The sequence below is a fragment of the Hypanus sabinus genome, chromosome 21 (assembly GCF_030144855.1).
Source record: "Hypanus sabinus isolate sHypSab1 chromosome 21, sHypSab1.hap1, whole genome shotgun sequence".
Classification (NCBI taxonomy): domain Eukaryota; kingdom Metazoa; phylum Chordata; class Chondrichthyes; order Myliobatiformes; family Dasyatidae; genus Hypanus; species Hypanus sabinus.
The window spans coordinates 9863693-9888664 of NC_082726.1; the positions used below are offsets into that span (position 1 = coordinate 9863693).

General features: G+C 49.3%; 1 protein-coding gene across 5 annotated transcripts in view; it reads right to left on the bottom strand.

Annotated features, from left to right (window-relative positions):
• Positions 1-24972, bottom strand: part of tln2b (talin 2b) — a 352925-nt gene that overhangs the window by 46443 nt on the left and 281510 nt on the right. For all 5 annotated transcript variants that reach the window (XM_059945979.1, XM_059945982.1, XM_059945978.1 and 2 more), the window contains exons 42-48: positions 21067-21213; positions 17580-17681; positions 16767-16886; positions 11001-11147; positions 8383-8549; positions 7158-7341; positions 5055-5180 (exon numbers count right to left, since the gene is read on the bottom strand). In XM_059945979.1, coding sequence (XP_059801962.1) covers positions 5055-5180; positions 7158-7341; positions 8383-8549; positions 11001-11147; positions 16767-16886; positions 17580-17681; positions 21067-21213 — 993 coding nt within the window. The remainder of the gene's footprint in view (positions 1-5054; positions 5181-7157; positions 7342-8382; positions 8550-11000; positions 11148-16766; positions 16887-17579; positions 17682-21066; positions 21214-24972) is intronic.

A 24972-nucleotide genomic window follows, 5' to 3' on the forward strand; every position in this document is an offset into this window, starting at 1 on the left:
CCTGTGCCCGTCTCTCCTTGTACCCTGCGCCCGTCTCTCCCTGTACCCTGCGCCCGTCTCTCCTTGTACCCTGTGCCCGCCTCTCCCTGTACCCTGAGCCCGTCTCTCTCTGTACCCTGCGCCCATCTCTCCCTGTACCCTGCGCCCGTCTCTCCCTGTACCCTGCGCCCGTCTCTCCCTGTACCCTGAGCCCGTCTCTCCCTGTACCCTGAGCCTGCCTCTCCCTGTACCCTGCGCCCGTCTCTCCCTGTACCCTGCGCCCGTCTCTCCCTGTACCCTGCGCCCACCTCTCCCTCTACCCTGAGCCCATCTCTCCCTCTACCCTGCGCCCACCTCTCCCTGTACCCTGAGCCCACCTCTCCCTGTACCCTGCGCCCATCTCTCCCTCTACCCTGAGCCCACCTTCCCTCTACCCTGAGCCCACCTCTCCCTGTACCCTACGCCCACCTCTCCCTGTACCCTGCGCCCACCTCTCCCTGTACCCTGCGCCCGCTTCTCCTTGTACCCTGCGCCCGCCTCTCCCTGTACCCTGCGCCCGTCTCTCTCTGTACCCTGCGCCAGTCTCTCTCTGTACCCTGCGCCCGTCTCTCTCTGTACCCTGAGCCCGTCTCTCCCTGTACCCTGCGCCCGCCTCTCCCTGTACCCTGAGCCCGTCTCTCTCTGTACCCTGAGCCCGTCTCTCCCTGTACCCTGAGCCCGTCTCTCTCTGTACCCTGAGCCCGTCTCTCCCTGTACCCTGAGCCCGTCTCTCCCTGTACCCTGAGCCCGTCTCTCCCTGTACCCTGAGCCCGTCTCTCCCTGTACCCTGCGCCCGCCTCTCCCTGTACCCTGCGCCCGCCTCTCCCTGTACCCTGCGCCCGCCTCTCCCTGTACCCTGCGCCCGCCTCTCCCTGTACCCTGCGCCCGCCTCTCCCTGTACCCTGCGCCCGCCTCTCCCTGTACCCTGCGCCCGCCTCTCCCTGTACCCTGCGCCCGCCTCTCCCTGTACCCTGCGCCCGCCTCTCCCTGTACCCTGCGCCCGTCTCTCCCTGTACCCTGCGCCCGTCTCTCCCTGTACCCTGCGCCCGTCTCTCCCTGTACCCTGCGCCCGCCTCTCCCTGTACCCTGCGCCCATCTCTCCCTTTACCCTGCGCCCGCCTCTCCCTGTACCCTGCGCCCGCTTCTCCTTGTACCCTGCGCCCGTCTCTCACTGTACCCTGCGCCCGTCTCTCACTGTACCCTGCGCCCGTCTCTCCCTGTACCCTGCGCCCGTCTCTCTCTGTACCCTGCGCCCGTCTCTCCCTGTACCCTGCGCCAGTCTCTCCCTGTACCCTGCACCCACCTCTCCCTCTACCCTGCACCCACCTCTCCCTCTACCCTGAGCCCATCTCTCCCTCTACCCTGCGCCCACCTCTCCCTGTACCCTGAGCCCACCTCTCCCTGTACCCTGCGCCCATCTCTCCCTCTACCCTGAGCCCACCTCTCCCTCTACCCTGAGCCCACCTCTCCCTGTACCCTGCGCCCACCTCTCCCTGTACCCTGCACCCACCTCTCCCTGTACCCTGCGCCCGCTTCTCCTTGTACCCTGCGCCCGCCTCTCCCTGTACCCTGCGCCCGCCTCTCTCTGTACCCTGAGCCAGTCTCTCTCTGTACCCTGAGCCAGTCTCTCTCTGTACCCTGAGCCCGTCTCTCCCTGTACCCTGAGCCCGTCTCTCCCTGTACCCTGAGCCCGCCTCTCTCTGTACCCTGAGCCCGTCTCTCCCTGTACCCTGAGCCCGTCTCTCTCTGTACCCTGAGCCCGTCTCTCCCTGTACCCTGAGCCCGTCTCTCTCTGTACCCTGAGCCCGTCTCTCCCTGTACCCTGCGCCCGTCTCTCCCTGTACCCTGCGCCCATCTCTCCCTCTACCCTGAGCCCACCTCTCCCTCTACCCTGAGCCCACCTCTCCCTGTACCCTGAGCCCACCTCTCCCTGTACCCTGCACCCACCTCTCCCTGTACCCTGCGCCCATCTCTCCCTGTACCCTGAGCCCGTCTCTCTCTGTACCCTGAGCCCGTCTCTCCCTCTACCCTGAGCCCATCTCTCCCTCTACCCTGAGCCCACCTCTCCCTGTACCCTGCGCCCGTCTCTCCCTGTACCCTGCGCCCATCTCTCCCTCTACCCTGAGCCCACCTCTCCCTCTACCCTGAGCCCACCTCTCCCTGTACCCTGAGCCCACCTCTCCCTGTACCCTGCACCCACCTCTCCCTGTACCCTGCGCCCATCTCTCCCTGTACCCTGCGCCCGTCTCTCACTGTACCCTGCGCCCGTCTCTCCCTGTACCCTGCGCCCATCTCTCCCTGTACCCTGCACCCGCCTCTCCCTGTACCCTGCGCCCGCCTCTCACTGTACCCTGCACCCGCCTCTCCCTGTACCCTGCGCCCGTCTCTCACTGTACCCTGCGCCCGTCTCTCCCTGTACCCTGCGCCCGTCTCTCACTGTACCCTGCGCCCATCTCTCCCTGTACCCTGCGCCCGCTTCTCCTTGTACCCTGTGCCCGTCTCTCCTTGTACCCTGAGCCCGTCTCTCCTTGTACCCTGCGCCTGTCTCTCCCTGTACCCTGCGCCCGTCTCTCCTTGTACCCTGTGCCCGCCTCTCCCTGTACCCTGAGCCCGTCTCTCCTTGTACCCTGCGCCCATCTCTCCCTGTACCCTGAGCCCGTCTCTCCCTGTACCCTGTGCCCGTCTCTCCTTGTACCCTGAGCCCGTCTCTCCTTGTACCCTGAGCCCGTCTCTCCTTGTACCCTGTGCCCGTCTCTCCTTGTACCCTGCGCCCGTCTCTCCTTGTACCCTGAGCCCGTCTCTCCCTGTACCCTGCGCCCGTCTCTCCCTGTACCCTGCGCCCGTCTCTCCTTGTACCCTGTGCCCGCCTCTCCCTGTACCCTGAGCCCGTCTCTCCCTGTACCCTGCACCCGTCTCTCCCTGTACCCTGCGCCCGTCTCTCCCTGTACCCTGAGCCCGTCTCTCCCTGTACCCTGCGCCCGTCTCTCCCTGTACCCTGCGCCCGTCTCTCCCTGTACCCTGCGCCCGTCTCTCCCTGTACCCTGCGCCCGTCTCTCCCTGTACCCTGCGCCCATCTCTCCCTGTACCCTGCACCCGCCTCTCCCTGTACCCTGCGCCCGCTTCTCCTTGTACCCTGCGCCCGTCTCTCACTGTACCCTGCGCCCATCTCTCCCTGTACCCTGCGCCCGTCTCTCCCTGTACCCTGCGCCAGTCTCTCCCCGTACCCTGCACCCACCTCTCCCTCTACCCTGAGCCCATCTCTCCCTCTACCCTGAGCCCACCTCTCCCTGTACCCTGCGCCCGTCTCTCCCTGTACCCTGCGCCCATCTCTCCCTCTACCCTGAGCCCACCTCTCCCTCTACCCTGAGCCCACCTCTCCTTGTACCCTGCGCCCATCTCTCCCTGTACCCTGAGCCCGTCTCTCCCTGTACCCTGTGCCCGTCTCTCCTTGTACCCTGAGCCCGTCTCTCCTTGTACCCTGAGCCCGTCTCTCCTTGTACCCTGCGCCCGTCTCTCCTTGTACCCTGCGCCCGTCTCTCCTTGTACCCTGAGCCCGTCTCTCCCTGTACCCTGCGCCCGTCTCTCCCTGTACCCTGCGCCCGTCTCTCCTTGTACCCTGTGCCCGCCTCTCCCTGTACCCTGAGCCCGTCTCTCCCTGTACCCTGCACCCGTCTCTCCCTGTACCCTGCGCCCGTCTCTCCCTGTACCCTGAGCCCGTCTCTCCCTGTACCCTGCGCCCGTCTCTCCCTGTACCCTGCGCCCGTCTCTCCCTGTACCCTGAACCCGTCTCTCCCTGTACCCTGAGCCCGCCTCTCCCTGTACCCTGAGCCCGTCTCTCCCTGTACCCTGCGCCCGTCTCTCCCTGTACCCTGAGCCCGTCTCTCCCTGTACTCTGCGCCCGCCCTGCCCTGTACCCTGCGCCCGTCTCTCCCTGTACCCTGAGCCCGTCTCTCCCTGTACCCTGCGCCCGTCTCTCCCTGTACCCTGAGCCCGCCTCTCCCTGTACCCTGAGCCCGTCTCTCCCTGTACCCTGTGCCTGCCTCTCCCTGTACCCTGAGCCCGTCTCTCCCTGTACCCTGCGCCCGTCTATCCCTGTACCCTGCGCCCGTCTCTCCCTGTACCCTGTGCCCGCCCTGCCCTGTACCCTGCGCCCGCCTCTCCCTGTACCCTGCGCCCATCTCTCCCTGTACCCTGCGCCCGCCCTGCCCTGTACCCTGTGCCCGCCCTGTACCCTGTGCCCGCCCTGCCCTGTACCCTGCGCCCGCCTCTCCCTGTACCCTGTGCCCGCCCTGCCCTGTACCCTGTGCCCGCCCTGCCCTGTACCCTGCGCCCGCCTCTCCCTGTACCCTGTGCCCGCCCTGCCCTGTACCCTGTGCCCGTCTCTCCCTGTACCCTGCGCCTGTCTCTCCCTGTACCCTGCGCCCGCCTCTCCGTGTACCCTGCGCCCGTCTCTCCCTGTACCCTGCGCCCGCCTCTCCCTGTACCCTGCGCCCGCCTCTCCCTGTACCCTGAACCCGTCTCTCCTTGTACCCTGTGCCCGTCTCTCCCTGTACCCTGCACCCGCCTCTCCCTGTACCCTGCGCCCGTCTCTCTCTGTACCCTGAGCCTGTCTCTCCCTGTACCCTGCGCCCGCCTCTCCCTGTACCCTGAGCCCATCTCTCCTTGTACCCTGAGCCCGTCTCTCCCTGTACCCTGAGCCCGTCTCTCCCTGTACCCTGCGCCCGCCTCTCCCTGTACCCTGAGCCTGTCTCTCCCTGTACCCTGTGCCCGCCTCTCCCTTTACCCTGTGCCCGCCCTGCCCTGTACCCTGTGCCCGCCCTGCCCTGTACCCTGCGCCCGCCTCTCCCTGTACCCTGTGCCCGCCCTGCCCTGTACCCTGTGCCCGCCTCTCCCTGTACCCTGTGCCCGCCCTGCCCTGTACCCTGTGCCCGCCCTGCCCTGTACCCTGTGCCCGCCCTGCCCTGTACCCTGCGCCCGCCTCTCCCTGTACCCTGTGCCCGCCTCTCCCTGTACCCTGCGCCCGCCCTGCCCTGTACCTTGGCCGCGCCCTTCAGCTGATACATCGATGGGTCGTCAGCGGGTTTCCCAGCTGCACACTTGGTGGCACTGATGAGGTCAGTAAGCGCTTTAGCCACATCCTTCACTGCATTAATCAGTACAACCTGAAAAGCAAACATCAAAAAGTAGCATCAATCGCAGTCTGTAAAGGCCGCTCACAGCCAGCTTATAAAGCGTTCTGGTTGGTCGGTGGGGCTGAGGGTTAGGATTCAGCAGTGACAGATATTACATGGAGAGGATGGCTGGGAGTATCACAGGAGTTGTGAACCCATGAGGTATGCACGAGGGGACCTGAATTAGGCACTCCTGTGACACTTCTCCCATTGTAGAGTAACCTGGAGAAAGAAACTCCCAACATTAGAGGTGGGAAATCTCACAGAAATCCTTATCTCCTCCTCACAACCTGTTCCATCTCACAGCTCATCAACTTCACCCTGAACTTTCCAGTCTCCAATGAAGCCTTTGTGAGATGAGGTGGGAAACCAGAGCACCCGGGACAGAAAGATCTCATCACAGTGAGCTGGGGGTGGGGGGTGGTCAAGATCAAACCCAAGTAGCTTGATTTTGGGTGCCTTCAGCTCCTGATTGTGAACACCATGGGTACTTCTGAAGCAGAGAAATGCCATGAAAGGTTTTACTCTCCCACTCTATAACATATTTTCCCTAACATTTCTGCTATTCCACATTTTAACTGGTCACACGCTTTCCTTTTTGACACCTTGTATCTCTTGCCACGAGTTACAAAGCCTTTACCGGCACACCTTTCATCCTTCTGTTCGCCTTTCCCAGTTCCAGGAATCTCAGCGGGAACCTCAGGAACAGCCCTGATCATTTCATTATTTTATTTTACTTTATTTAAAAATACAGTGCAGAACAGGACCTTCCGACCCATGCAGCCTCTCCATGTTTAACCGGTTAAACCCCAAGACTAACCATGGGACAATTCACAAAGACCAAGTAACCTACTAACTGGTAGGTCTTTGGACTGTAGGAGGAAAGCAGAGCACCCAGAGGAAACTCACACCCACGTGAGAAGAACAGAGGACGCAGGAATTGAACTCTGATGCCCCAAGCTGTAATAGTGTCGGGGGCTAACCACTACACTACCGTGGTGCTCACAACACCCAACAGCCTTCTGGACTCCCAGTCAGAATTTTCAGATTGAAACCACAACTCTCTTATTCTTTTGACAGTCTGCATTAGTGACAAATGCATTCAATCTCCTCTAACCTCGACACTTCACTCCCACCTGAGCCATCACAACCCTCTCTGTATATTTCATTGGTGACAAAAAGGCTTTGTCTGTGTAAGCTACAGCTTGCGTTTCTTTCCTGAATCATTCAGAAGGTGTGTAGGTTTGGCAAATGCAATGTTGGCATTTATTTCAAGGGGATTAGAATATAAAAGCAAGGAGATAATGCTGAGCCTTTATAAGACACTAGTCAGGCCGCACTTTTTGTCAACAGTTTTGGGCCTCATATCTCAGAAAGGATGTATTGTCATTGGAGAGTCCAGAGGAGGTTCCCAAGGATGACTCCATGAATGAAGGGGTTAATATATGAGAAGCGTTTGGCAGCTTTGGGCCTGTACTCACTGGAATTTAGAAGAATGCGGGGGATATCTCATTGAAACCTACCGAATATGAAAGGACTAGGTAGGGTGGAAGTGGAGAGGATGTTTCCTATAGTGGGGGGTATCCAGAACTAGAAGGCACAGCCTCAAAGTTGAGGGGCCACCTTATAGAACAGAGGTAAGGAGGATTTTTTCAGCCAGAGTAGTAAAACTGTGGAATGCTCTGGCACAGACTGCAGTGAAGGCCAAGTCTGTGGGTTGATCTTTTCCTGATTGGTCAGTGCTTCAAAGGATGTGGCGAGAAGGCAGGTGTATGGGGTTAAGTGGGATCCAGGATCAGCCACGATGGAATGGTGAAGCAGACTCGATGGGCTGAATGGCCTAAATCTGCTCCTATGTCTTATGGCCTTAAATTTCAGTGAAGCTTTGACAGAACAGAACAGAAATCCCTACTTCACGAGTCCTTGGACAGCTGCTGTGGCCCGACCTCCCTGAACTTGACCCCTTACCTGTGTTTCTGGATCGTCAGAGCCAAGGCTGGCAGCTCCCTGCTTCACCACTTCAGCCAGCTGGGTAATGGTGCTGACAGAGGACTGGGCAGCTTGGGCTAGTTTCTCCTGGCTTGACGCTGCTCCAGACACCAGGAACTTGGTGTCTTCAACCAGGGCCTTTGCTGTTTTCAGGATGTTCTCCCTGGATGAGGGGTGGGGGAAGAAACCACACTTGTGAGAGCCAGGCCAGCTGAACGAAGGTAAGCAGACTTCCAGAAGCAAAGCAAGGTAACCGATGTCCTGCAGACAGGGAAACGAGTTCAGACTTTTTTGACGGCTCCTGCATTGTTTGCACAAAAAAAAATTCTTCACCACTAAGTTTTAGACCAAAACTTTTTAAACGAATGCAGGCCCTTCTCACTAACTGTAACCCATTGTAGGCTCTGATGTCCACAATAATGGGGGGGTAAACAACACACTAAGAGTGCTGGAGGAACTCGGCGAGTCAGGCAGCATCTATGGAGGGAAGTCGATGTTTCAGGCTCAGGCCTCTCTGTAACTGCACCATCCCACTGGCGCTGGGGTGTCCCAGCTACACAGCCGCTGATCCAGCCTAATGCTGCTTCCCACCACTGGAAGTACATACGCTCCAAGAGTTTTGGTCACTCATTGTGGAGGTACATTTTGACTTATCTTGACTGGGAATTCTGGGCTAGTGGCATTCAATATTATGAGAAATATCACAATACCTCAGCTCAATGCAAATGATCCAAGGCGGTGTTTTAGCCTAATCTGACCCAGGACAGACTGCGCTTCTTTCACCACCCCCTCCAATTTCAGTACCCATCTTCAAAAGAGCATCAAAGTCAGTGGAAACTGCCAGGCAGACCAGAGCAACTTTGATGGAAAAGACAGAGAAGAGACATAACTGAGAAGTTAAATTAAACAGGAAATCTTCTGATCCAAAATCAAATCTTTCCAGAGCTTTGCCCACCCCTCAAGGGGACCTCCTCCATGTCTATATCCCAGGGTGTACAGTTATGTTCTACTCCCTCCCATGACCCCAACGCCCTACACAGTTGATGCTTTCTCTGTCAAAACCTACTGTAACCACAAACTTTCCAAAGGGATTTCCAAATGTGTTTGTATCAGTGCCCGGCCTTCAGAACACAAACTGACCAACATTTCGGACTTGTTCTCCAACGTACCAGGGATGTTGTGCTGCTGGGAGAGCAAAACTCACCTGTGGTCTGCAAAGGACTCATCATTTTCGGCGTTGAGCGTGCCGGCTGTGGCAAACATGATGGTGGTGTCCAGATCGGCGATGATGCCAGACACAGCACTGGCAGCCGTGATACAAGCCTGCGCGCCTCTGTTGCCTGCCTGAAGTGCAGACAGGACCAAGGACACCTGTGCAAGAAACATTTCAGAAATGAGCACCTACGCCAGTGAAAATGTAACCATAAAATCATCAATTGCAATATTAGGTCAGAAATTAAAGCGATCATTGCTTGTTATCCCAGGAATTCCTACAACAGAATAATTGATTTAAACACACATGAAGGTCTGGCTTCACACCACTGCTGCTCCTTTCTGCAGTACAAATGGGCTGTCATGCATCAACAGTGGATAACAGACCTCTTGTACCTAATAAAGTGGCCACTGAGTGTAAGTCCGTGGTCTTCTGCTGCTGTAGACTATTCATTGCAAGGCTCGATGTGTTTTGCATTCAGAGATGCTCTTCTGCACACCACTGTTATAACACATGGCTATTTGAGTTACTGTCACCTTCCTGTCAGTCTGAACCAGTCTGTCCATTCTCCTCTGACCTCTCTCATTAACAAGTCACTTTCGCCGACAAAACTGCCACTCACTGGGTGGTTTTGTTTTTTTGCATCAATCTCTGTAAACACTAGACACTGTTGTGTGTGAAAATCCCAGGAGATCAGTAGTTTCTGGGATACTCAAAACACCCTGTCTGGCCCCAACAATCATTCCACGGTCAAAGTCACTTAGACCACATTTCTTCCCCATTCTGATGCTTGGTCTGAACAACTGAACCTCTTGACCTTGTCTGCATGCTTTTATGCATTGATTTGCTGCCACGTGATTGGCTGATTAGTTATTTACATTAACAAGCAGATGTACCTAATAATGTGGCTACTGTGTGTATATTATTAGGTGCAAATATACCTTTCAGGAACGCTGCATTGATTTGTGAGATGATCTACAGTCCTCAACAAAACATCATTACAGAAATTCCTTTATAAAGCTGTGCCAATCAATTCCAAATCACCTTCAAACACTCCATACATTCAGTTTCATCTAGCTTCTATTCACTGTAATTATGACATAGAACAAGGCCACTCAGCCCATCCTCACAAAGTCTTCTCAGAGATAAGAAATGTCCAGTTAGTTAGCTTTAACATACTCTCTCTTACAGCTGCCCAGTAAAACTCACAGATTCTCCCACCAGCCATCGACATTAACTTACAGCAGCCAATTGACCAACAACTTGCACCAGTTCAGGATGTGGGAGCCCATGCAGTCTGTTGGAGAATGCGTAAATGGTATAATGACCTTTACTGAAAGGGGCTGAAGATCTGTTACAATTATCAGGGTGTTGATGAAGCCACCTCTGGTGTACTGGATCATAGACCAGAGAACATAAAACAGCACAACACAGGACCAAGGCCCTTTAAATCACCATGTCTGTTATGAACTTTCTGCCTGCACATATTCACATGTCTACCGAAAATGGCACTTTTGTGTCTGCCTCCACTGATAGCCTTACAGGCCAATCCAGGCATCCACCACTCTCTGTAAAATACTTACCCTCTTAAAACTTGCCCCATCTCATTTTAAATGCAAATCCTCTGCTATACGACATTTCTACCCTGGGACACAGATCCTGACCCTGTACTCTATCTAACCCTCTCATAACTTTATAAACTTATACCAGCTTGTTCCTCAGCCTCGGATGCTCCTGACGTAACAACTCAAGTTTGTTTAACTTCTCCCTATAGTTCCTACCCTCTAATCCAGGCAGCAGTCCAGTGAACTACTCCTGCCTCCACATCCCTTCCATAATGGGGGCAACTAGAATTGCCCACAATACCTGAAGAGTGGCCTTTCTAATGCTGTATACAGCTGAAACATGACTTTATTTCTCTTGTACACAACATCCAGACTAATGAAGGCAAGCAAGCCATGCTGAACGCAGTTTTAGCAGTAATCCAAAAAAAATTCAATCGGCTAATTCCTGGGATAAGAGCGATCAAATAGCTTGGGTCTATATTCTTTGGAGGTTAGAAGAATGAACAGTGATCTTACGGAGACAGAGGAGATGCTTTACAAGAATGATACTATGATGCTTTCAGTGCTGGGAGATTTAAGAGAATGCCATTTCAGGATAAGGGGTCATTTAGTTAAAGCTACAGTGTACAGTAGCTCTCTGGAATCCTCTGCCCCACAGGGTTATGGAAGCTGGTTTTAAAGTGGAGGGAGATAAATTTTGAAAAAAGAGCAGAGGATTTGAGAGTTCTGTGGATCTGGCAGAGGAGTTGATGCCTGGGCATCAGAATGGCATGCCGGAAGGGTCAGGTGATTGACTCCTGATCCGATCTTCTTGTGCTCGATGCAGATAGGACTGATCCCGGAGCTGTGTGTGAGCTGTACTCCCTGCCACACCAACGTACTGCAGAAATAAACTCCCATTCATACCAGACCAAGAAAAGCTTTTGATCAGCACTACTTCTGCTGGGAAACTTTTTCCTGACCAGCTCAATGTAATCCAGTTGAAAAGGTGGAAAACAAGGGTGAGTGCCGGTGCTGCAGTGAAACCTGGATGAAACTCCTCACCTTTTCTGTCACAGCACGAGCACACTCGATGAGCTCTCTCTTGGTAAAACTATCACTAGGGCTGATCTGAACAGCCCCTGCTTTCTGCACCAGGTATATACAGCCGTGACCCAGATCTTGAACTCGCGTCTTAATCTGGAATCCAATCTGCAGACAAAATGGGAGTAGGTTATTTAATAAATCGAAGCAGCACTTGATCGTTCTGAGTTACTTAAGGGAATACATAGGCTGCCAGTGTCATCTTTGGACTGAAACATTAACATACCAAGGCCAGAACTGTTTGCAGTGACTCCCTAAGTTGAACTTGGAGATCAGTGAACCAAGAAATGCAATTGGGAGAAAAACCCCCAGCATTTGAATGCATCCAAGAACACGCACAAACTTAGTTCAAGTTCTTCACAAAGTGATCAGCTGCACCGACAGCAGGAAAGCACGTCTGGGCAGCTGAACAAATAATCTGTGTGCCAGCGGGAGTGACCAGGGATCGTCAGAAAAATTCAAATGGCATTTTGGTATCTTGGATTTTGCTGGGATCCCATCACATATTGTGCTGGATTGAATCAGACCAAGTAAGGGTATCAGATTTTCTTCGCTGAAGGACATTAGCAAACTTCCAAGAGCCAGATCTGATTAAATCTATCTCATTGTCCCCATGAGGGAGCCTACATTGTATTCCAGATTCATCAATTTGTTGTGGGAGTCAAGATAATGTAACTGAATAAGCGATCCAGGCTCCCATGCCATCCGTTCAGGCAGGCTGCCTGGTTCAGACCCTAAACTTGCCAAACTGACTAGTGACATCAGGGGCTGCACCCACACTCCTGCTGATCGTCATCAGATACACCTATTCACTCCGCTGATGAAAATCATAAGAACTGGAGGTGCTGGAAGTCTGAAACAACACCGAGCAGTTCAGGACGTACCTGTGGAGAAAGGAACGACATTTCAGGTTGAGATCTTACTCCTTTCTGCCCACAGATGCTGGCTGACCTGCTGAAAGTTCCCGGCATTTTCTGTTTCTCAGTCTGCTCCTTTAGTACCCTGCCCCTAGCCACATTGAAAAATAAACCAGGCTCACTTGCCACTGGCCATAGTCATAGAACGCTACAGCACAGAAACAGGCCGAACCTGCCTCGTCCCTTCAACCTGCACCCGGACCACAGCCTTCCATCCACACACCTACCCAAATGTTTAAATGGAACCTACATCCACCACTTGTGCCAGCAGCTCGTTCCACACTCTGACCACCCTCTGAGTGAAGAAGGTTCCCCTCACGTCCCCCCGAAACATTTCACCTTTCACCCTTAACTCAAGACCTCTAGTTCTAGTCTCACCCAACCTCAGTGGAAAAAGCCTGCTTGCATTTACCCTATATAAACCCTTCATAATTTTGTACACTTTTATCAAATCTCCCCTCAATCTTCAACATTCCAAAGAATAAAGTCTTAACTTGTTCAACCTTTCCCTATTACTCAGGTCCTCAAGTCTCAGCGACATCCTGGTAAATTTTCTCTGCAATCTTTCAAACTTGTTTACATCTGTCCCGTAGGTAGGTGACCAAGACTGCACACAATACTCCAAATTAGACCTCACCAATATCTTACACAATGTCAACATTAACATTCCATCTCCTGTACTCAATACTTTGATTTATGGCCAATGTGCCAAAAACTTTCTATACGACCCTATCTACCTGTGACCCCACTTTCAAGGAATTATGAATCTGTATTCCCACATCCCTCCGCTTTACCGTGCTCCTCAGTGCCCTACAGCTCACTGTGTAAGACCTACCTGACTGGTCCTCCCAAGGTGCAATACTTCACACTTCTCTGCTTTAAATACCATCTGCCATTTTTCAGACCATTTCCCAGCTGGTTCAGATCCACTGCAAGGCTTCCTCCTTGTCCACTACGGCCCCAATCTTGGCGTCATCTGCAAATTTGCTGATCCAGTTTACCACATTGTAGTCACTCCATATGACTAAGACATTGGAGCAGATTTAGGCCATTTGGCCCATTGAGTCTGCTCCACTATTTGATCATGGCTGATCCATTTCCCGTTTAAACCCCATTCCCCTGCTTTCTCCCTGTAACGCTTCACATCCTGACTTATCAAAACGTTATCAGCCTCCACCTTAAAAACATTCAATAACCTGGCCTCCACAGCTGCCCGTGGCAACGAATTCCCTAGATTCACCATCCTCTGGCTGCTGTTCCAAATGGACAGTCCTCTATTCTGACTTTGTACCCTCTGGTCCTAAACTCCACCACTATAGGAAACATTTTCTCCAAATCCAATCTATCTAACCCTTCCAACATTCAGTAGGATTCAATGAGATCCCCACCCTGAATCCTCTAAATTCCAGTGAGTACAGGCCCAGAGGCATCACACACCCCTCATACGATAAGCCTTTCAATCCTGGAATCATCTTTGTGAGCCCCCTTTGAACCTTTTCCAATCTCAGCACATCCTTTTTTAGAGGATGAAGAGCCCAGAACTGCTCACAATACTCCGAATGAGGCCTCACCAGTGTCTTGTAAAACCTCAGCATTACATCCTTGTTTTTATAGTCTGGTCCTCTTGAAATGAATGCTAACATTGCATTTGCCTTCCTCCACCAACTCAACCTGCAAGTAAACCTTCTGCACGAGTACTCCAAAGTTCGTTGCATCTTAAGAGTTTTAAATTTTCCCACTGTATAGAAAACAGTCTACACTTTTATTTCTTCTACGAAAGTGCATGACCGTACACTTCCCAACTGTGTTTCAACTGCCACTTCTTTGTCTGTTCTAATTTGTCAAGTCCTTCTGCAATCTCCCTGCCTCCTCAACACTACTGCTCCTCCACCTATCTTCGTATTGTCTGCAAACTTGGCCACAAAGCCATCAATTCCATCAACCAAATCACTGACATACAACGTGAAAAGAACCGGTCCCAACATCGAGCCCTGCGGAACACCACTAGTCACTAGCAGACAACCAGAAAAGGATTCCTTATTCTCACACTTTGCCTCCTGCCAATTAGCCAATATTCTATCCATGCTGGTATCTTTCTTGTAATACCATGGGTTAAGCAACCTCATGTGTGGTACCTTGACAATAGCCTTTTGAAAATCCAAGTGCACAACATCTACTGATTCTCCTTCGTCTATCCTGCTTGTTATTTCCTCTAAGAATTCCAACAGACTTTTTCAGGCAAGATTTTCTTTTAAGGAAACCATGCTGACTTTGGCCTATTTTATCATGTGCCTCCAAATACCCCAAAACTTCATCCTTAACATTTGACACCAAGATCTTCCAAACCACTGAGGTTAGGCTAACTGGCCTATAATTTCCTTTCTTCTCCCTTCTTGAAGAATGGAGTGACATTTCCAATTTTCCAGTCCTCTGGAACCATTCCAGAATCTAGTGACCTTATTAATGCCTCCATAATCTCTTCACTACCTTATTCAGAACCATTGGGTGTAGTCCATCTGGTCCACCTGACTTATCTACCTTCAGACATTTCAGCTTCCCAAACAACTTCTTGCTAGATTATCATCCAGTCTGTTGATATACATGAACATGACAAATAACAATGGATCCAGCACCAATCCCTGCCAGTCTCAGGCCTCCAGTCAAAGAGGCAACCATCTACAATCAATCTCTAGCTTCTCCCACAAAGTCAATATCTAATCCAATTTACCACCTTATCTTGAATGCCAAGCAACTGAACCTTCATGACCATCCTCCCATGTGGGACCTTCCCAAATCCCTTGCCGAATGCCTTGTTGTCCATGTAGACAACATCCGCTGCTTTGCCTTCAGTGGCTTTCCTGGTAACTTCCTTCAAAAACTCTGTAAGATTGGTCAGACATGATCCACCAGGCACAAAACCATGTTGCCTGACTCTAATCAGTCCCTGTCTATCCGAATACCGATTTATCCAGTCCATCAGAATACCTTCCAACAACTTCCCCTACTCATGTTATGCTCACTGGCCTGTAATCTCCTGTCTTATTTTTAGAGCCTTTCTTAAACAACTGAACAACATTAGCTATCCTCCAATCTTTCAAATATCTCTGTTAAGGCCCCTGCCATTTCTGCACCAGCCTCCCACAGGGTCCGAGAGAATGCATTGTCAGGCCCTGGGGATTGATCCACTCTAGTTAAATGCCTCAAGGCCGCAAACACTTTCTCTGTGATCTGTAGAGATTATGAATTCACTGCTGAATTGACTCACATCTAAAGACTCTGTTTCCATCTCCTGAGGTAAACACAGATGCAAAAAACCTATTTAAGATCTCCCCCATCTCTTTCAGCTCAAAGCACAGCTGATCACTCTGGTCTTCCAGAGGACCAATTTTGTCCCTTGCAATTCTTTTGCTCTTAACACATCTGTAGAAGCCCTTAGGATTCTCCTTCACCTCGTCTGCTAGAGCAACGTCATTCCTTCTTTTAGTCCTCCCGATTTCCCTCTCAAGTATTCTCTTGCATTGCTTATACTCAAGTATCTAATTTGTTTCTGCCTACATATACCTGCTGCGCACCTTCTTTATCTTAACCAGGGCCCCAATCTCTCGAAAACCAAGGTTTTACAAACTTGTTATCCTTGCCTTTTATACTGATGGACATATGTAAGCTTTGTACTCTCAAAATTTCACTTTTGAAGGCCTCCCACTTTCCTAGTGCATCTTTGCCAGAAAACAGCCTGTCCCAATCCACACTTGCCAAATCCTCTGATACCATCAAAATTGGCCTTTCTCCAACTTAGAATCTCAACCTGAGGACCAGAACTATTCTTCTCCATAATTACCTTGAAACTAATGGCAAGAAACCATATGGGAATCTCATTCTCATCTACAGAATCTCCTTTCTGTTCCTGGAGCCAACAAATCCCCTATCACTACAGCTTGCTCTCGCCCCTTCCTTTCTGAACCACAGAGCCAGATTTAGCGCTAGAGACCTGACCATTGGCCATTGTGGCTTTCCTCTGGTAGGCCATCCTCCCAACAATATCCAAAGTGTTGTTGAGGTAGAAGGCTACAGGGGTACTCTGTCCTGGTTCCCTATTCACCCCACCCCGCTGGGTCATTCAGTTACCTGTGTCTTGCACTTTGGGTATAACTACCCCCCTGTATGCCCGCTCTATCAAACTCTCATCCTCCAGCCTCCCAAACGATCTAGAGTCCATCCAGTTCCAGCTCCAACTCCTGAACGAGGTCTATTAGAAGCTACAAATGGAGGCACTTCTTCCAGGTGTCATCGTCAGAGAAACTGAAGAACCAACACTTCTGGAATAAAAACACAAAATGCTGGCAGAACTCAGCAGGCCAGACAGCATCTATGGGAGGAGGTAGTGACGACGTTTCGGGCCGAAACCCTTCATCAACCCCTCCTGATGAAGGGTTTCAGCTCAAAACATCATCACTACCTCCTCCCGTAGATGTTGTCTGGCCTGCTGAGTTCTGCCAGCATTTTGTGTTTTTATTTATTTCCAGCATCTGCAGATTCACTCGTGTTACTTCTGAAATAGTGTTTTTTTTTTAAAAGGCTCCTACCTACTGTGTTTACTCTCCATTTCTTGGAAATTCCAAGCCAAATCTGTAGGGATGGAGCAGCTGGCTGGGAGCACAACTATTCCTAGAGTTGACAAAGATAGTGCTGGAAAATTCTTCAGGGAAAACAAGGATCAATTATTGATGGCAGGCGCGTGACCCATCAAGAAGGCCAACAGAACCCCGGCTCCTTCACTTATCATATTACGTTGCTGATAGGAGCAACATACCTCCTCAGTGTCAGCCGTGGCTGTTGCAAGTCGCCCTTGGTGAGCGAGGTGGCTGTAGTCAGTAGTCACTTGGGAAGCGAGGCCCCCAAGCTCCTCAGGACTGGTCACCGACTTGGACATCTGTACAGGCGGAAACAGTTAAAGACAACAGTCAGAAAGGGTTTCCAATCAACATCGGACCGATCTTGATGTTTATGTTTCCCATTACCGTAACTGCCAGCTGAACCTACGAGTGAAAATTTGACTAAAGTTTCTTTCTGTTACATGATAACCCAACTATATTCCTGATAAAGGCCATTGCAGTCAACTTGAAATACAACTCTGTGGGATTACAGTGACGCGCAGGTAGTACAGATACCTCGCATATCCATCGTCTTCGGTTCTCTCTGGTGCTGTACCTGTGGAGTCTGCATACTCTCCATGTGACCAGGCTTTTGCCTGGATGCTGAGCTACCTCTCACACTGTAAGGACTCGCTGGTTAGTAGGTTCATCAGCCACTACATTATCTCTGCATGATAAAATCTGAAGAAGCTGATTGCAATGTGGTGAAAATAAGTTACAAGGGAACTTAGTGGGAGAATGGGAATTGCTGAGACTGTTTAAATGAGGCAACCTTTTCCTGTGTTGTAAGGAAATATCAGAAATTGGTACCTTTATGTGTCTGCACTTTGTATATCTTACCTCTGCTCAATGCGTGTATGCATGTACGCACTGTACTGTGTGCCCGTGTGCCGGACAGTTCAGGGTGCCAACAACCTGGGCAACACGATCCACAGTCACAAAGTGAGAAGTAACCCACTGCTCTCACTCACCATCTCCTGGGCGGTAACTGCGATGGCCTTGGAATATTTCACCATTGTGGTCTGGTAGTCGACAAAAGTTCCCTCTGGTTCAGGAGGGGTGCCCTCATCCAACTGGAAAACACATCACAGGACATTGCCACCAAGGAAGCCTCACCAATCCAGCAATGATATATGAATAAAGGGGAGTGGGACTCATCTTCATTTGGGATACATGAGAGGGTTTATTGGAATTATATGGTGGAAATAACAGTGTCCGCATTGTGAGGAGTGAAGCAGCAGTTCTACAAACCTGTGGAGTGTTAACAGTGTGAAGATCCTATATAATCATTTCTGTAGGATAAAGGTCAGAATTTGTGATTGGAGTCAGTGAAAGTGGCTAAGGTACTAAATGAGTACGTTGTATCAGTACTTACCAAGAGGAAATTGGAGGACAGTGTAAAGAGAGTTGGGCCCGTTAATGTGCTGGGATACTTTAAGATGAAGGATCAGGTAGTGCTGGGTCTTTGGAAAAGCATTTTAAATTCTCTGGAGCCAGACAGCACATATCCCACAATAATGAGAGTATCAAGTGAGGAGATTGCTGGGGCTTTGACAAGAATCTTTGTGTCCTCAGAAGCAACAGACCAGATCCCTGAGGACTGAAGTGTAGCAAAAATTTTGCCTTTGTTCAAGAAAGGACAAAGGGATGATGCAGGTGATTGTTTGCCAGTGGGCCTCACTCCAGAGAGAGGGAAGTTATTGGAGAGGTTACTGAGGGATTGGACTTATCCACATTTGGAAAGGCGTAGGGACAGTCAGCTATGGCTTTGTGCGGGGCTGGCTATGTCTTAAAAACTTGATTAGGTTTTCTGAGGAGGTGATGAAGTGCTGGGAGAAAGCAAGACATTGGCCATTTTCTACATAGTCTTCGGTAAGGTATCTGATAAGGTCCCTTATGGTAGGCTGATCCAGAAGATCAAGATGGATGGGATCTAGGCTAAATTGCAAGTTTGGATTTGGAACTGGCTTGCCCAGAGATTGCAGGGATGGGAATCTGTTATTCTGGCAGGAGGCTCGTGACCAGTGGTGTTCTGCAAGGTCCCTGTGGCTTGTAATATACATCATTGGTTTGTGACATATATCATTGATTTGGATGAAAATATACATGGGTGGATTAGCAAATTTGCAGAAGGCACCAAGATTAGCGGAGCTGGACACAATGTAAAGGACTATCAAAGAATACAGCAGGATACAGATTAGTTAGGGATATGAGCAGAAGAGGGGCGGATCCAGTTTAATCCGGGCAAGTGTGAGGTGTTGCATTTTGAGAGATCAAATGGAAGGAGAAAGTATACAGTTAATGGTAGACCCATTAAAAGCACTGAGATAGAGAGGATCTTGGTGGCCCAGGTCCATAGTTCACTGAACGTGGCGACATAAGTAGATAAAGTAGTGAAGAAGGCATATAGCCTTCATTGTAGGGGTGTTGAGTAGAAGAGGAAGGAAGTCAATCCATAGCTTTACTCAGATCACACCTGAGGTATTGTTAGCCCTACAGGACAGATATGGGGACTGTGGAAAGGGTGCAGAAGAAGTTTACCAAGGATTAGGGAGTGTGAACGATAAGGACAGGTTGGGCAAACTTTGGTCGTTCTCTTTAGAGACTGGGGTCTGAGGAGAGAGCTGCTAGAAGTATGACAGGCATAGATTAGTTATAGACCGAATCTGCTCCCTGGGATCGGACCAAAGGGAGAACATGCTTAAAGGTTAGAACAGAGAGGTTTAAAGATGATGCAAAGGGAATGCATTTTTACGTAGAGAGTGGTCGGTGCTTGGAATGAGGTCCCAGGAACAGAGGTGTAAGTGGGCAGTTTGGTGGCATTCAAGAGGCTTGCATTTAAACATATGTACATGAAGAGAATGGAAGGGCAGGAGGCATCCATTTCAGCACAACATCGGAGACGAATGGCATGTCCAATGCAGTACTGTTCTATGTCCCACGACCGTATGCAAGTGTGGAATGTGATGGGTTATACCTCTCATCTTTTTACTTTCTACATTGTAAACGACAATACACTGACACTGCAGAGATCCAGAGGAGGGTCACAAGAATGATTCTGTGAATGAAAGTGTTAATGTATGAGTAGTGTTTGATGGCTCTGGGCCTGAACTCACTGGAGTTTAGAAGAATGAGGGGGTGGTGTGGAGAATCTTATTGAAACCTGTCAAGTATTGAAAGCCTCAGATAGATTGGATGTGGACAGGATGTACCCTTCAGTGGGAGAGTCTTGGGCCAGAGGGCACAGTCTCAGAATAGAGTACCGTCCATTGAGAACAAAGATGAGGAGGAATTTCTTTAGCCAGAGGATGGTGAATCTGTGGAATTCATTGTTTTAAATGGCTGTGGTGGCCAGGTCATTGAGTATGACTAAAACAGAGCTTGATTGGTTCTGCATTAGTCATGGGATGAAAGGTTTTGGAGAGAAGGCAGGAGAATGGGGTTGAGTGGGATATTAAATCGACCATGATGGAATAGCAAAGCAGACTTGCTGGGCCAAATGGCCCAATTTTGCTCCCTTGTCTTGCTGTCTTACAGTGGTTTTGGGGATGAATGGATAGCCCCCTGGATTGAGCTTTCACACAGTAACAGACATCGTTTTGCTGGGACATCGAAGCAGCTGGGACACTGGAATGACAGTGGAACATGAACACAGCAACAATACAGCTCACTGACTTTACTGATACAAGTGCTGTTGTGGTGACAGGGATGGGCCGGAAAGCGGTTCTTCTTTCAGTAACTCGGTGCTAGTTGCTGCACGGGGTTGCTGAATTTCAACAGCTGATCACTTTGAAAAGGCTGCTTGTAATTCCGGAGAAGTGACTCTTGACCCTGAGTTGAACTCCCACATTCCACTTAAACTGCTTCACTCCACACCAGCTCCTCAGTCATTCAATTACTTTCCTCAGCCCTCAACCTCCTGCCTCATACCCCCAGCCTCCTTCATCCACCCTCCTCCTTGGATTCCACTCTCATACTGGTACATTACTTAAGTGAATTTCACCTTTTCCAAACTATTCCCACTTCTGCCCCTGCAGTCCTCACCTTGGGGTCATCTACTGTCGCCATCTCCGCACCTGCCATCACCCCCGGCTCACTTCAGACTTAACATTCTCGCCTTCCTTTCCAAAGTCTTCATTCCCACTGATCACGATTGTGCTCTATTGTAAAACATCTAAATTCTAGCCTGTGACTGATATTCACTGATGGTCAGACCTCCATCTTTTTCAGCTCTAACTTCCCATCTAATTCTGTGAGCTCACAACCCCAGCTATCACCAAAATATAAACGACCTCTTCAGCCAACTTTGGCAGTCTGTTACCATTGTTTTATTCCATGGTTCAAAGGCCGACTGTTTGATGACATTCTTGTGAAGGACATATTGCACTAAAACTGAAATATAATGTAAGGAAACCTCAATGTCCAATCTCAGCTGTAATCCCACTTTAGGACACTTACTCTGTTCATTGCGTCAGCAATGGCATCGACCATACCGCCCACCATTCCAATGTCGCTGGCAGCTTCGTTGAGTGTTACCATAATATCATCCACGGCCTCCTTCATGAGCTGAGCCGCCTCTGTAATTGCATCGTGAGTGTGTGAAGCCTGGAGAGAGAATGGCACACAAGGTGGTTAGCAAAGTCAAACAGATTAATTCCTACCTGAATCCCAGTTGGTGGAGAAGACCCACTTCAGAATTTGCAAGATGCCTTACACATCAGCACATGCAGTCTTGAACAATGAGCAACTGGTATGCAGATATTTAAAGGGCTGCCTCATCACAAGCTGCTCCCAATCAATCAGTATTCTCATGACATCACCTCCCGTCTCATACTTAGAAACAAATCTTGAGTTCACAATTTCTGTATCCAGAATGAATTCAGCCCGTGACCTAAAACTGCCAGCACTGCTCTTCCCACGTGTGCATTAAACTTGTACTGATGCCTTGGTCCAGTCACCTTGGGCTTCCCGATCTCAGAGCTGAACAGCCAAGCCTCAGGCTTCAACTGTTGCACTCAAGCTTTCCGCAAAGCTCTGCTGGGAAAACTGGAAACACAAAGAGCATCTACTCAGAAGTCTGGTTCTTGGGTTGTCCATGAAGTTTATTCCCTACGCAATTCTCAGCAGAGAGAACCTGATTATTATCACAAACGGGAGGAAATCTGTAGACGCTGGAAATCCGAGCAACACACACAAAAGGCTGGAGGAGCTCAGCAGGCCAGGCAGAATCTAAGGAACAGAGTACAGTCGACGTCTTGGCCCGAAATGTGCGTTAACTGACTATTATTGCACTGCTGGTTTGTCAGTCCTTGCCACAAGTAACTGGCTTCCATGTTTCTGATGTTACAACTATGGCTACCTTTAAGAGTTTCAAAGAGGAAACCCAATCAATTGAGGTGAGCCAACATAGATTTTTAAAGAGAAAATTATGAGTTTCATAGAACCTTCATGAAGAGATAACAGCCAGAGTTGAGAGGGTAACGCAGTCCATGTGATATACAAGGATTTCCAAATGCGTTTGACAACGTGCCACGTAACAGCCGTATCTGCACAATAGAAGCAAACAGCATAAAAGGGCCGTGTAGACAAAGCTGGCTAAGCAAGAGGGTCGTGGTTAAGGGGCTGGTTTTTTCACTGGAGGGAGCAGTGTAAGGACATTCTTTTCTTTGATCAATATCAGTGATAAGGGTGAGTTAGGTAAGTGGATACATCATTGGTTTAGTTGACTTAAAGCAGAACGTGATTGCAGAAGGTTGCTTTTCAGAATGAAGGCCCATGACTAGTGCTGGATTGGTGCTGGGCCCATTGTTGTTGTCATTTATAAAAAGAATTTGAATGAGAATGAACAAGGTATGATTCATATATTTGCAGATGACACGAAAATAGGTGTTATCATAGACTGTGAAGGTGGGTGATCAAAAACTGCAAGGGGATCTTGATCAGCTCGGTAAGTGGGAAGAGGAATGGCAAATGACATTTCCATTTCTATAAATATGAGGTATCGTAGACTGGCAGGTCAAAGCAATGTAGAACTTCCATAGTGCCCTGGAGAAACTTGCACAACAGATGGACCTAGGGATATGAGTACCTGGTTTCCTGATCAGGCCATCAAGAATAAGTTGTGATGTTATGTTTCAGCTGAACAAGATGCAAGTAAGGCTTCGCCTGGGGTACTGTATAGTTTTGGTTACCCTGTTGTAAGAAAGATGTCATTAAGTTGGAAAGAGCGCAAAGAAAATTTACAAGAATATTGCCAGGAGTTGAGGGCATGAGTTGTAAGGTGAGGTTGGGCCAGCTAGGATTTGATTTATTGAAATGTAGGAGTTTGAAGGGTAACCTTATGGAGGAGTATGAAATCATGAGGGATGTAGAAGACTTGTTGTGCTCGTCACGTGTGTACATCAAAACATACAGTGTCTGCATCGACTGTGTCATTGTTTGTAATATAATAGGGGCAGCTCACAAGTGTTGGCAGGCTTCATAGCACATCCACAAACTCACTAACCCTGACTGTGAGAGGAACCCAGAGAACCTGGGGGAAACTCAACACAGTCACAGGTGTTATGTATTTAATATTTCAGTAGCATTTAAGTAATATTGTAAATATATTGCTTGATTATATATACTTGCTTATTTAAAAAAGGTCATTATGGGTCGCATGTAATAATATGTAAATTGCATATGTTACGATGCCACCATGTGTTATGTGTACGCTTTGCTTAAAGTAAAAAAGTTCTCCCCGGCTCCCGTCTTTTTCCTTTCAACTAGCTTTACATTTTAACACTACTAAGTATAACAGTGGCAACGAATAAGTTTTAAGTGAACTCAAGATGACTACCTACCTGTTGAAGTGCAACGAGAAGTTTGAATTTAAAAAAAAGAGCAGTGAGAAACGGTTAAGTAAATAAAAACAGCACAGCATGTGCTTCTTTTGAAGGGACAGATACAGTCAAGTTTAAAAAGGCTTCACGGGTTCAGATACAGTGAGTAGCAGGTGATAATAATCATAAATAAAAAGCATAGAGGTTGCTTAGGTGTTTGACTGCTCCAACCAAACCAGCTGAAATGAGCTTTGCTGATATCATGAAAGTAATGCAGGAACATTTAGAAACAAAACCATCTTCTCTGTGCAGCTCTGCATCTCATTGTAACCTACAAAAACCTTTTGTTCTACCCACAACACCGCTAACCTTTGTGTTATCTGCAAACTTATTAACCTTCCATTCCTCTTCCTCATCCACATCATTTAAAAAAAATCATAAACAGCAGGGATCTCAGAACAGATCATCAGTCAGAGACCTCCATGCAGAATACACTCCATGTCTTAACTCCCTCTGCTTTCTGTGGACAAGCCAGTTCAGAATCCATGCAGCTAATCTTCCCTGGATCCCAATACCTCCTGACTTTCTGAATGAAACAACCATGGGAAACCTTGACAAATGCCTTACTAAAATTTATATTCACCACCAAGCAAGAGAAAATCTGCTGATGCTGAAATCTGAGCAACACACACAAAATGCTAAAAGAATTCAGCAGGCCGAAGGGTTTCGGTCTGAAACCTTGACTATACTTTCTTTCATAGATGCTGCCTGGCCTGCTGAGTTCCTCCAGCATTTTGTGCGTGTTGCTTTATATTCACTACATCCACCGTTCCACCGTCATCATTTGTTTTGTAACTTATTAATAATTGGAAGTAGTTCCCTTTGATGGAAAGGTTGAAGAGAAGAGGTCGGGTGCAAAATAACAAAAAGAAAGGTGACATGTCACTGGTTGGAAGTTGGAACACACTTCCTGCAGATGAGGTGGAAGCAGGTACCACTTCAGCATTCAGGAGGGAACTGGATAAATTGCAAGGCTACAGGGAAGGGACCGGGTGGAGGGCAGAATTAGTGAGCTGTTTTGGTAGAGGGCTAGTGTGGACTTGATGGACAATGGACTGGTAGGTGGCTGATCCCAAGCCTGCTGAAAGAAAGATCTCAGCTTTCAAGGCAGGCAGAAGCAGGTATGTCAAATGCACAGTTGCTGAATTTGTATTGCATTGTTGGATTAGTGGGCCACGCAACAGGAGATCAGTTCCACCTCTGGGTCACTGACTCTTGGCTGAATTGTGACCCAAACAAGGTGAAAATTGTCTGTGGCTTGCAAGCATAAAGGCAGCAAGTGCCTGACATGCCACGATCACAAGCCAGTAGCAGTCTGCATTGTGCAGCTAATTTGATCTGTTTGTTCTTGTCTATTTGAATCTCAACCATTAGCCAGCTGGAAATAAGCAAAGACAGGAAGGATCAAATTAGAGAGGTATAGTGACTCTTTCACATACTGGTTTATCATCCAGTGTGTGTGTGTGTAAGTAATATACTGTGT